This window comes from Thalassophryne amazonica, chromosome 8, assembly GCF_902500255.1.
Source record: "Thalassophryne amazonica chromosome 8, fThaAma1.1, whole genome shotgun sequence".
Taxonomy (NCBI): Eukaryota; Metazoa; Chordata; class Actinopteri; order Batrachoidiformes; family Batrachoididae; genus Thalassophryne; species Thalassophryne amazonica.
The window spans coordinates 109,614,207-109,626,452 of NC_047110.1; the positions used below are offsets into that span (position 1 = coordinate 109,614,207).

At 37.8% G+C, this 12,246-nt stretch overlaps 1 protein-coding gene across 2 annotated transcripts in view; it reads left to right on the forward strand.

The window, feature by feature from the left end:
* klhdc4 (kelch domain containing 4) overlaps nt 1-11,434 on the forward strand; it is a 30,931-nt gene extending 19,497 nt beyond the window's left edge. For both annotated transcript variants that reach the window (XM_034177245.1, XM_034177246.1), the window contains exons 11-13: nt 2,774-2,962; nt 6,957-7,070; nt 11,071-11,434. In XM_034177245.1, the coding sequence (XP_034033136.1) occupies nt 2,774-2,962; nt 6,957-7,070; nt 11,071-11,177 (410 nt within the window). In that variant the 3' untranslated portion in view covers nt 11,178-11,434. The remainder of the gene's footprint in view (nt 1-2,773; nt 2,963-6,956; nt 7,071-11,070) is intronic.
* The last annotated feature ends 812 nt before the right edge of the window (nt 11,435-12,246 follow it).

Below are 12,246 nucleotides of genomic sequence, written 5' to 3' on the forward strand. Positions count from 1 at the left end.
TCAGTGATTAGGATCAAACATGAGTGATAGGGATCGAAGCTCAGCTATTAGTCTTTCCATGTCAGATTGATGTCGATTATCAGATTAAGATTAGGGTCCAAGATCAGATATCAGGATCGACTATTAGGATTAAAGATGTGTGATCAGGCTTAAGGTTCAAGCGGTCAGGATGTAAGATTAGGATGATAGATCAGATATCAGGATTTATGATTAAGATCAAAGATGAGTGATCTGGATCAAAGTGCAGACATCAAGAGCCAAGTTTCAGATGAAAGATGGTAATCAGGATCAAAGTTCTGCTTTCATGATCTAAGATTTTGAACAAAGATGAGCATTCAAGTTCAGAGCTCAGCTGTTAGGATCAAAGATCAGTGATTGGGATCAAAGTTGGGCGATCAGAAATCAGGATGTAAAATTTGTATCAGAAATGAGTGATCGGCCTCAAGGCTCATCTATCAGGATCTAAGATTAGGATCAAATGCGAGTGATACGGATGAAAGGTCAGCGATTGGGATTGAACTCACTTTTTGTTTGGAATTTTGGATTTTTGGTTTGTTTGTCACACATTTTGTTTGATCTCCTGCACTTTTGGTTGAGTTTGTCAGAGTTTTTGTTGGGTCTTATAGACATTTGAATTGATCTATCAGACTTTTTTTTGTCTTCTGGACTTTTGGTTTAGTCAGTCAAATTTGTTTGGACTTTTGGTTTGTCTGTCAGACTGTTTGGCCTTCTGGACTTTTGGTTTTAGTCTATCAAACTTTTTGTTTGGCCTTCTGGACTTTTGGTTTTAGTCTAACAGACTTTTTGTTTGGCCTTCTGGCCTTTTGGTTTTAGTCTAACAGACTTTTTGTTTGGCCTTCTGGACTTTTGGTTTTAGTCTATCAGACTTTTTGTTTGGCCTTCTGGACTTTTGGTTTAGTCTAACAGACTTTTGTTTGGCCTTCTGGACTTTTGGTTTTAGTCTAACACACTTTTTGTTGGGTCTTATAGACATTTGATTTGATCTATCAGACTTTTTTGTCTTCTGGACTTTTGGTTTAGTCAATCAAATTTTGTTTGGACTTTTGGTTTGTCTATCAGACTGTTTGGCCTTCTGGACTTTTGGTTATAGTCTGTAAGACTTTTTGTTTGGACTTTTGGTTTTAGTCTATCAGACTTTTTGTTTGGCCTTCTGGCCTTTTGGTTTTAGTCTATCAGACTTTTTGTTTGGCCTTCTGGCCTTTTGGTTTGGTCTATCAGACTTTTTGTTTGGCCTTCTGGCCTTTTGGTTTTAGTCTAACAGACTTTTTGTTTGGCATTCTGGACTTTTGATTTTAGTCTATCAGCCTTTTTGTTTGGTCTTCTGGCCTTTAGATTTTAGTCTGTCAGACTTTTTGTCTGGCCTTCTGGACTTTTGGTTTTCATCTATCAGACTTTTTGTTTGGCCTTCTGGACTTTTGGTTTTAGTTTAACAGACTTTTTGTTTGGTCTTTTGGTTTTAGTCTGAGTTTTTGTTTGGTCTTCTGGCCTTTTGGATTTAGTCCATCAGACTTTTTGTTTGGTCTGCTGGACTTCTGGTTTTAGTGTATCAGACTTTTTGTTTGGCCTTCTGGACTATTGGTTTTAATCTAAGAGTTTTTGTTTGGTCTTCTGGACTTTTGGTTTTAGTGTATCAAAGTTTTTGTTTGGCCTTCTGGACTTTTGGCTTTAGTCTAACAGACTTTTAGTTTGGTTTTTTGGTTTTAGTCTGTTAGAGTTTTTGTTTGGTCTTCTGGATTTTTGGTTTTTGTCTATCAGACTTTTTGCTTGGTCTTCTGGCCTTTTGGTTTTAGTCTATAAGACTTTTTGTTTGGCCTTCTGGACTTTTTGTTTTAGTCTATCAGAGTTTTTGTTTGGTCTTCTGGCCTTTTGGTTTTAGTCTATCAGACTTTTTGTTTGTTTTAGTCTATCAGACTTTTTGTTTGTTTTAGTCTATCAGACTTTTTGTTTGGTCTTCTGGATTTTTGGTTTTAGTTTAACAGACTTTTTGTTTGGTCTTTTGGTTTTAGTCTCTCAGTTTTTGTTTGGTCTTCTGGATTTTTGGTTTTAGTCTATCAGACTTTTTGTCTTCTGGCCTTTTGGTTTTAGTCTATCAGACATTTTATTTGGCCTTCTGACCTTTTGGTTTTATTCTATCAGATGTTTTGCTTGGCCTTCGGTCCTTTTGGTTTTGTCTATCAGACTTTTTCTTTCTTCTTCTGGCCTTTAGGTTTTAGTCTGTCAGACTTTTGTTTGGTCTTCTGGACTTTTGGTTTTAATCAGACTTTTTTGGTCTTGGCTTTTGGTTTTAGTCTATTAGACTTTTTGTTTGGTCTTCTGGCCTTTTGGCTTTAGTCTATCAGACTTTTTGTTTGGTTTTCTGGACTTTTGGTTTTAGTCTATCAGACATTTTGTTTGGTCTTCTGGCATTTAGATTTTAGTCTCAGACTTTTTGTTTAGCCTTCTTGACTTTTGGTTTTAGTCTATCAGACTTTTTGTTTGGTCTTCTGGGTTTTTGGTTTTAGTCTATCAGACTTTTTGTTTGGCCTTTTGACCTTTTGGTTTTAATTGATCAGACTTTTTAATTGGTCTTCAGTCCTTTTGGTTTTAGTCTATCAGATGTTTTGTTTGGTCTTCGAGATGTTTGCATTGAGAGCTGTGACTAAATTCCTTGGAAGTGATCCTGAATAGTCACATTCACTTTTTTCTCATTCAAGTTCAGATTCCCATTGAAGCTACTGGTTCCATGTTCACATATCTGGTTCCTTCCTCTCAGTATCAGCTTTGGCGCCCCTGGTGGAGCCGTGTCCGAGGTCGAGCGCCATGGCAGCAGTGCGTCAGGGGAAGCTGTTCCTGTATGGGGGAATGTTTGAGGTGGGCGACCGGCAGTTCACGCTGAATGATCTCTACTGTTTGGACCTCCACAAGATGGACCGCTGGGAGGTTCTGGTTGAAATGGATCCAAGTGAGTGGCAAATGGTCCACTAGCTTTGCACATGTGGTGTTTGCAAACAGTGCTGATTATCTTATTATAGAAATCTTAATCTTAATATTTGAACTCTCCAAAATAACAATAGTTAACTATTTTATTATGTTTTTTTCTTATAGTACAACCCCAGTTCCAATGAATTTGGGATGTTGTGTAAAATGTAAATAAAAACAGAATACAATGATCTTCAAATCCTATTCAACCTATATTCAATTGAATACACCACAAAGACAAGATATTTAATTTTCAAACTGATCGAATTTTTTGTTTTTGTGCAAATATTTGCTCATTTTGAAATGGATGCCTGCAACAAATTTCAAAAAAGCTGGGACAGGGGCAACAAAAGATTGGGAAAGAAGCCCAAAGAAGACCTGTTTAGAACATTCCACAGGTGAACATGTTAGCTGGAAACAGGTGAGTGTCATGATTGGGTATAACAGGATCATCCCCAAAAGGCTCAGCCGTCCATTCAAAACCAAAGATGGGGCGAGGATGACCACTTTATGAATAACTGCGTGAAAAAATAGTCCAACAGTTTAAGAACAATGTTTCTCAACGTTCAATTGCAATTCAATTTAGGGATTCCATCATCTACAGTCCATAATATAATCAGAAGATTCAGAGAATCTGGAGAACTTTCTACACGTAAGCAGCAAGGCCGAAAACCAACATTGAATGCCCGTGACCTTCAATCCCTTCTCTGGGCCTGAGCTCATTTGAAATGGACAGACACAAAGTGGAAAAATGTGCTGTGGTCTGATGAGTCCACATTTCAAATTGTTTTTGGAAATCATGGACGTTGTGTCCTCCGGACAAAAGAGGAAAAAGACCATCCAGATTGTTACCAGCGCTAAGTTCAAAAGCCAGCATCTGTGATGGTATGGGGGTGTGTTAGTGCCCATGACATGGGCAACTTACACATCTGTGATGGCACCATCAATGCTGAAAGGTACATCCAGGTTTTGGAGCAACACATGCTGCCATCCAAGCAACGTCTTTTTCAGGGACGTCCCTGCTTATTTCAGCAAGACAATGCCAAGACACATTCTGCACGTTACAACAGTGTGGCTTTGTAGTAAAAGAGTGCGGGTACTAGACTGGCCTGCCTGCAGTCCAGACCTGTCGCCCACTGAAAATGTGTGACGCATTATGAAGCGCAAAATACGACAACGGAGACCCCGGACTGTTGACAACTGAAGTCATACATCAAGCAAGAATGGGAAAGAATTCCACCTACAAAGCTTCAACAATTAGTGTCCTCAGTTCTCAAACGCTTATTGAGTGTTGTTAGAAGGAAAGGTGGTGTAACACAGTGGTAAACATACCACTGTCCCAGCTTTTTTGAAACATGTTGCAGGCATCCATTTCAAAATGAGCAAATATTTGCACAAAAACAATAAAGTTTATCAGTTTGAACATTAAATATCTTGTCTTTGTGGTGTATTCAATTGAATATAGGTTGAAGAGGATTTGCAAATCATTGTATTCTGTTTTTAATTACATTTTGCACAACTTCCCAACTTCATTGGAATTGGGGTTGTATTTATGAAACATGAATTAATGAATAAAAATTACTTTATTATAATCACAGCCAATAAATTTGGTTGTAATCTGTTGCATAATTAGTCTTTCCTTAATTTAATTTAATTTAATTAGCTTATAATGCGCCAAATCACAGCAAAAGCCGTCTCAAGGCGCCTTACATAAAACAATTCAACATCAAATTTAATAAATAATTAAAAATGAATAAAAAAAATTCAAATACATAAATAAAAACAGAAGTAAAAGAATAAAACGGATAAAAATAAAAACAATTCATAAGAAAGAGAATAAAAATAGGTTGTCAGTCTTGACTTAAAAATGTCCACGGACTCCGACTGCCTCACGGTCGCAGGAAGACTGTTCCACAGGGTGGGTGCACGATACGAAAAGGCTCTTTGACCTGCTGACTTCTTCTTCACCCTGGGAACACAGAAAAGTCCCGCATCCTGTGACCGCAAAGCCCGGGCCGGGACATAGAGTTCCACCAGATCAGCCAGATAAGATGGCGCCAATCCATGAACAACCTTATAAGTCAATAACAAAACCTTAAAATCTGCTCTCACAGAGACAGGGAGCCAGTGTAACGATGCCAAACTGGGCATGATATGTTCAAATCTTCTGCTTTGTGTCAAAAGTCTGGCAGCAGCGTTCTGAACCAACTGAAGACCCCTAATGGTGGACTGCAGTAACCCTGAAAATAGAACATTACAATATCCTTGAGCAATTATTGGGAAAATACTGAGAAACATGTTCTAAGAGGCTTCAAAATGTTTTGTAATTTATCCAGTTGCAGTTTTTAATTGGTAAATGTTGTCATTCTGTTGTAGCACTTTCCTTATTTTAGTAAAATTACAGTTTATTATTATATAGTGTGTTGTAGTAGAGCTCTTGGCGAAATTCTGTTGTACAAGCATTAATGGTTAATGTCCACCAGGTGAGATATTCCATTTCAAGAACTGTGGGGCACTATGACGACCATTCTGTTGGTTATCATAGCAGATAATTGGCCTTAAGTACGATGCAAGGTGCCAAAATCACACCTAACATTAGCGTGAGCTGAGTTCTTCCATTGTAAGCAATGGGATTCATATTGTGCTGAAATACATACTAGAATACATACATGCTAACAGCCCATTAGTGATGCTGGCACAATGCTAATGGGCTAACTTTAGCAAGAAAGCTCATAACCAGAGGTATACTTGGTATTAAAACTCCCTAACATCACATAATGTGACGCTAACAAGCTACCATTAGTATGAAAACCCACTGCTGTTTCATAACACTATGCTAATGTGTTAACATTAGCATGAGCTGTCTCCATTGTGAGCAATGGGATTTCTAATGTACTAAATAAACATACATAATATGAGTTAATATACTCGATGTTGCTGACATTAATGAGTGAAGCTCTTCACTATCTGTGCATATATCATCAAACTATAATTTAAAATTGAATAATTGTTGCAGAACTTCAAAGTAATGATAGGCTACTTCACAATTGTCAATTCTTTTTTTTTACAACAATTTTGTAATAATGTAAAGAAAAATGTTTTTAGCCCTTCACCCTCTATGCTATAGTCTCCATATTCCTTGAGATTTAAATTACAGTTGAAACTTACAAATAAAAGACAAATGAGCGCCATGTATGGCCGCACCCTCACATTGGGGTGAATGTGAGGCATAATTGTAAAGCGCTTTGAGTGTCTGATGCAGATGAAAAAGCGCTATATAAATGCAGTCCAATTACCATTTACAAATTATTGAAGAAACACTGTTAGTAGTTTATCACAGTGCTTCTGTTTGGTCTTTTGGAGCAATAAAATGTAAATAAAAAACTGAAATTGTAGCAGGCATATTTGTCTTTTGAATTAAAGATCAGTTGCACATACAGTTTTTGGCATAATTGAAAATAATGCGAATCACAGCTGCGAGTGTCACACGGCTTTTCTGGCCTTTCTTTGTGAAAAAAAGACCAATTTAGGATTTTTGTACTGTGAAATTTAGGTTTTTAACATATTTTTTACTTTAAAATACTCAGATAAGCTAATCACAACAGTAGGAATACTCACAAAGCAGGTCTCCACGGTTCGCGCCCTTCAGGGATCGAAAGGATCAATTGAAAGTGGGAATGGCGGCGCTACCAGTACCAAAACATGTTGCGTCCATAGCAATGCTAATTTGCAGAGTTTCATTTCACCATTTGGCAGATTTGTTTATGCCATTTCCGGATTGTGGATTCGTCTACCATTGAAGAACTCTGGCGCTCACAGCTTGAAAACCACTGACTGATATGATGATCCAGGTCCGTTCTGCAGTGTGATACCCAGATTGATACTTAGATACGAGTTGCGTATCTTGGGGAATACGGTCCGTGGATTGGATCAGATGGAAGTCAGTTTGAAGTGTGTTCATTGTTGTCTCCCTTCAGAGACACAGGAGTGGCTGGAAGAGTCAGATTCTGAGGACAATGAGGAGGAGGAGGAGCTCAAAGGAGCTGAAGGGGAGGAAGAGGAGTCAGAAGAGGAAAGTGAGGATGAAGAAGGCAAGAAATTTCCAATCCGCCTTTTTTTTTCCATTTTTATGGCTTCATGCAATTTAAGATACAGAGACAGAGAAGGTCTTTCATGTTTTTTAAATTCACAGTGTGCCACATTTTCCATTGCCTAAAACCCAGCATCAGCAACAGAACTATTACTCATATATGTCATCCATAATATCAGAACATGCTGCACTGTACAGTCACCTCTGTGGCTGCATCCACATTATAGGCTGAAGTGACACAAAGCTGAGCTAAAAGTAACATGAACAATCCATAACAGATTTTCTTTTTCCACCTTGATTTGAATGTGGCCCAGTACTTTTTCATCTCCTGGTGCAGTCACTCATAAAAAAGGGCTCAAGTTTTGTTTGTGTGTCTTCCTGACCAAAGTTCTTCTGACACCCTCATATACAGGGAGGGAAAAACCCATAGAATTTTATTTATTTATTTATTAAAATTGAAATTTTTATTAAATTAAATATTTGCTTGTTTTTTTATTGTTTCATATGTATATATAAAAAATTATTTATTTAATTTTTGCTGCACGATGAATATTTTCCTGCACATATTATCCTCCCCCACACCACCTGTCCAGTTTAGCCTCTTTTTTTTTTTTTTTTTTTTTGTAGCCCGTACAGACCAAGAGTTTGGTGAGGTAATGTTACGGTAAAGCGTCCGCCATCCATCCACAATTCATGGAAAATCCTTTTTCTAATTCAATGGGTGGACTTTTTTGGGGTGAAATGTGCAAATATCATCTAAAAATTCTTCTTCTCCTTCACTTAACATATTTTGATTCTTATAATTGTGTTTGGTTCATCATATTGCAAAATTTGCAAATTTGTGCAATATATGTGTGTGTGTGTGTGTGTGTGTGTGTGTGTGTGTGTGTGTGTGTGTGTGTGTGTGTGTGTGTGTAAAGTGTGAAATTCACCTAAAATGATTCTCCTTTCGTACTTCATAGATTTTGATTTGTGTTTTTGTGGGATTTATCTCAGCACTGTTCACAATTCTTCTTTGCTGAATTTTTAATTTATTTATTTATTTATTTATTTTAGCAAAATCCGTACTTTTGTTGGTGGAAACACTGAAATTCACTAAAAAAATAGCCTATTTCTGAATTGCGTAGCTCCTGGTTTCAAAAAATTCCTGGTACTCACCAAAGTGATTGCTCCCCAAATGTGGTATATGTTTCCTGGTCATGTTTGCACTCCATGTGAAAATAAAAACCAACATTAATGGATGAACAGTCCGCACAACTGAATACTTATGCCAATAAAAGAATACCCCATTTTCAGGAGGACAAGTCACCTTTTTTTGTAGTTTGGGACTTATATTCCACTGCAACTTATCTACTGAATTTGTTGTTGATGATAATAATAATTATAATTATAATGCCTAATTATATCGGACTTTCACAGGAATCAAAACCCTAAACAAAATAAACTCCAATAATAAAAGAATAAATGACAACAATAAAAAGAACACTGCAACAATGCACACAAATCTGAAATTAAAGAGCTGATGATTCCGAAAAAATATGTGACGTGCATCTCCCAAAAAATGAAACTAGAGGTCGAAATGACTAAGGCTGCAAGGGCTGTGAATGGTCACTTTTCTGGTTTCACTCCTTCCTCTCCTCTCTGTTCTAAAAGTTTTTGCAGTGCACATGCTGATTACATTTCGATCATGAATTAAATAGAGGAATGTGTGGCAGAAAAGTCTGCAAATATGACCTCCTTTACAACACAGAGTTGAAAAACTACAACGATGCTCAAGTCATGGAGGGAAAATTGCATGTATCGTTGGTTTGGAGGTTGATGAAGTACAACCCCTGGCAAAAATTATGGAAATACCGGCCTCGGAGGATGTTCATTCAGTTGTTTAATTTTGTAGAAAAAAAGCAGATCACAGACATGACACAAAACTAAAGTCATTTCAAATGGCAACTTTCTGGCTTTAAGAAACACTATACGAAATCAGGAAAAATAATTGTGGCAGTCAGTGACGGTTACTTTTTTAGACCAAGCAGATGGAAAAAAAATATGGAATCACTCAATTCTGAGGAAAAAATTATGGAATCATGAAAAACAAAAGAACGCTCCAACACATCACTAGTATTTTGTTGCACCACCTCTGGCTTTTATAACAGCTTGCAGTCTCTGAGGCATGGACTTAATGAGTGACAAACAGTACTCTTCATCAATCTGGCTCCAACTTTCTCTGATTGCTGTTGCCAGATCAGCTTTGCAGGTTGGAGCCTTGTCGTGGACCATTTTCTTCAACTTCCACCAAAGATTTTCAATTGGATTAAGATCTGGACTATTTGCAGGCCATGACATTGACCCTATGTGTCTTTTTGCAAGGAATGTTTTCACAGTTTTTGCTCTATGGCAAGATGCATTATCATCTTGAAAAATGATTTCATCATCCCCAAACATCCTTTCAATTGATGGGATAAGAAAAGTGTCCAAAATATCAACGTAAACTTGTGCATTTATTGATGTAATGACAGCCATCTCCCCAGTGCCTTTACTTGACATGCAGCCCCATATCATCAATGACTGTGGAAATGTACATGTTCTCTTCAGGCAGTCATCTTTATAAATCTCATTAGAACGGCACCAAACAAAAGTTCCAGCATCATCACCTTGCCCAATGCAGATTCGAGATTCATCACTGAATATGACTTTCATCCAGTCATCCACAGTCCACGATTGCTTTTCCTTAGCCCATTGTAACCTGTTTTTTTTCTGTTTAGGTGTTAATGATGGCTTTCATTTAGCTTTTCTGTATGTAATCCCATTTCCTTTAGGCGGTTTCTTACAGTTCGGTCACAGACGTGACTCCAGTTTCCTCCCATTCGTTCCTCATTTGTTTTGTTGTGCATTTTCGATTTTTGAGGACATATTGCTTTAAGTTTTCTGTCTTGACGCTTTGATGTCTTCCTTGGTCTACCAGTATGTTTGCCTTTAACAACCTTCCCATGTTGTTTGTATTTGGTCCAGAGGTTTAGACAGCTGACTGTGAACAACCAACATCTTTGCAACTTTGCGTGATGATTTACCCTCTTTAAGAGTTGATAATCCTCTCCTTTGTTTCAATTGACATCTCTCGTGTTGGAGCCATGATTCATGTCAGTCCACTTGGTGCAACAGCTCTCCAAGGTGTGATCACTTCCTTTTTAGATGCAGACTAATGAGCAGAATCTGATTTGATGCAGGTGTTAGTTTTGGGGATGAAAATTTACAGGGTGATTCCATAATTTTTTCCTCAGAATTGAGTGAAACTCAAACTGTTTTAAAGGACATTACAGTGTTGTGGTGGAAATTATGGCAATAGTGTGGGACATCTACATTTTGTTTAAAAAAAATCACAACAGTTGTATGACATTGAATACCCCAATTATGTTTTGATTATTTTACTGATATTTTATTCAGAGATATTTTAAAACATTAGAAAAAACATTTCTTTACCATTCATTTTTATCATTGAAGATCAAAAGTCTGGGTGTGGGACAAGCACAAAACGGCAATATTTGCACATAATGATGCTGAAAAAAGGTGAAAAAGTCATCATAGACTACTAGAACAAATTTCTTAACACACTTCATTGTAAAGATACTATAAAAGTGTGAAATTTCCCCTTTTTTCTGTTTTTCATACAATATGATCAAAGGACATAATAAGTGCCCGTAGTCTAAGAATCACCCACCTACGTGATGGAGAACTGCAAAAGGGTCACACCCACGTCAGTGTCATTGCGTAGCCACTGAGTTACTGAGTTGTAGAAGCATAAATCAGGGTTTATGGTCTGCTGTGACTCTCCTCTTCAAAAGGCAGATTTTAACAGGTGTGACTTACACTCCAGAAAATACGGTAATTGATTCACAACAAAAAGGTCAATCTGAGTTTGTCTTGTCTGTAGCCTCTGTAAATTTTTGCATCATGCTTAAAGTGTTACATTCAACTTTAACAGGTGTCCCTGACTTTGGACTTTACAGACGAAAGCGAACACCCTGAGGTTCAGGAGGGAGAAGCGGTGACTGATTACCAGGCGGCGTACGGAGCAGCACTGATCGGAAGTTGCACGTGCCAACATGGGGCCTGACGCCAAGAACAAAAATGGTGGCGCAAGTGGCCGTCGCCATGGCGAAAGTCTTCTATGAAGACCAGTTAGTGGGACACAGCAACAGTGTGATGTGTGCGTGGACGTGTGCATCATACTCGTACGTGGGAACGTGGATTTAATTTGCAAAATGCAGGTGGATTTTCCAGTCAAAGAAATGTGATAATGTGAACTATTTATAACTCAGATCACTTCAGTTGTATTGATTTTATACATTTTCAATAAATAAGCCTCAGTATAAGACAAATTTAAACCACCAGGTTTGAGGTGTTGACCTGTTTGAAATACGTGGATCAGTATTTTAATCTGAATCATCGCTGACGTTTCGTGATGCACTTTTGAGTGTAACGTTTCCACACACAGCAGTGCAGCAGAAATATTTCTGCTGAAAATGGATCAGCAGCAATCTTCAGCTTCACTGGAGGTGAAGCTGAAGTTCACCTCCATATTGCATATTTTCCAGGGAAAATATGCAAAGATCGCTGAATTGCTAATATTTACATACACAAAAACAAACGAGTTATAAGAAGATGACGTGAAGCAGCTGTTTGAATCCTGTGTCGATATTATGATGCTTTCATCACAGAACCTGGAGCGAGAGGACACAGTTGGATGATGTAATGCTCTGGTACCATTGATGTGCAAAAAGAGCCAAAGCACATCCATCCTGGAGTATAATTTAACCAAACCTCTGTGCTGGAAATGCAATGATTATAAAAGTATGTCAAAGGTTTGCAATGGAAGAAGATTTTTGAAAATCTCAGTATTCTTTAAAGAAGATGAATGCTACAATGACCGAAAATCACTTGTTTCATCAACAACTCTTCAAAGATTTTCCCACCGTATGTACAAGGTTCAAACTGAGCGCGCTGTGATGCACATCGATGAAAGTGGGTTTGACCTCATACTGCATCTACGTTCAGTCGGGTTCTCCTTTCATATCTCAGTTCCACTGTGTAGCTGCAAACATACCGGTGGTACCTTCTTCAGTCCGCCGTGACCATGAACCTGCATAACGAGATGCAGCAGACAGAATTGCACCATGTTCAGT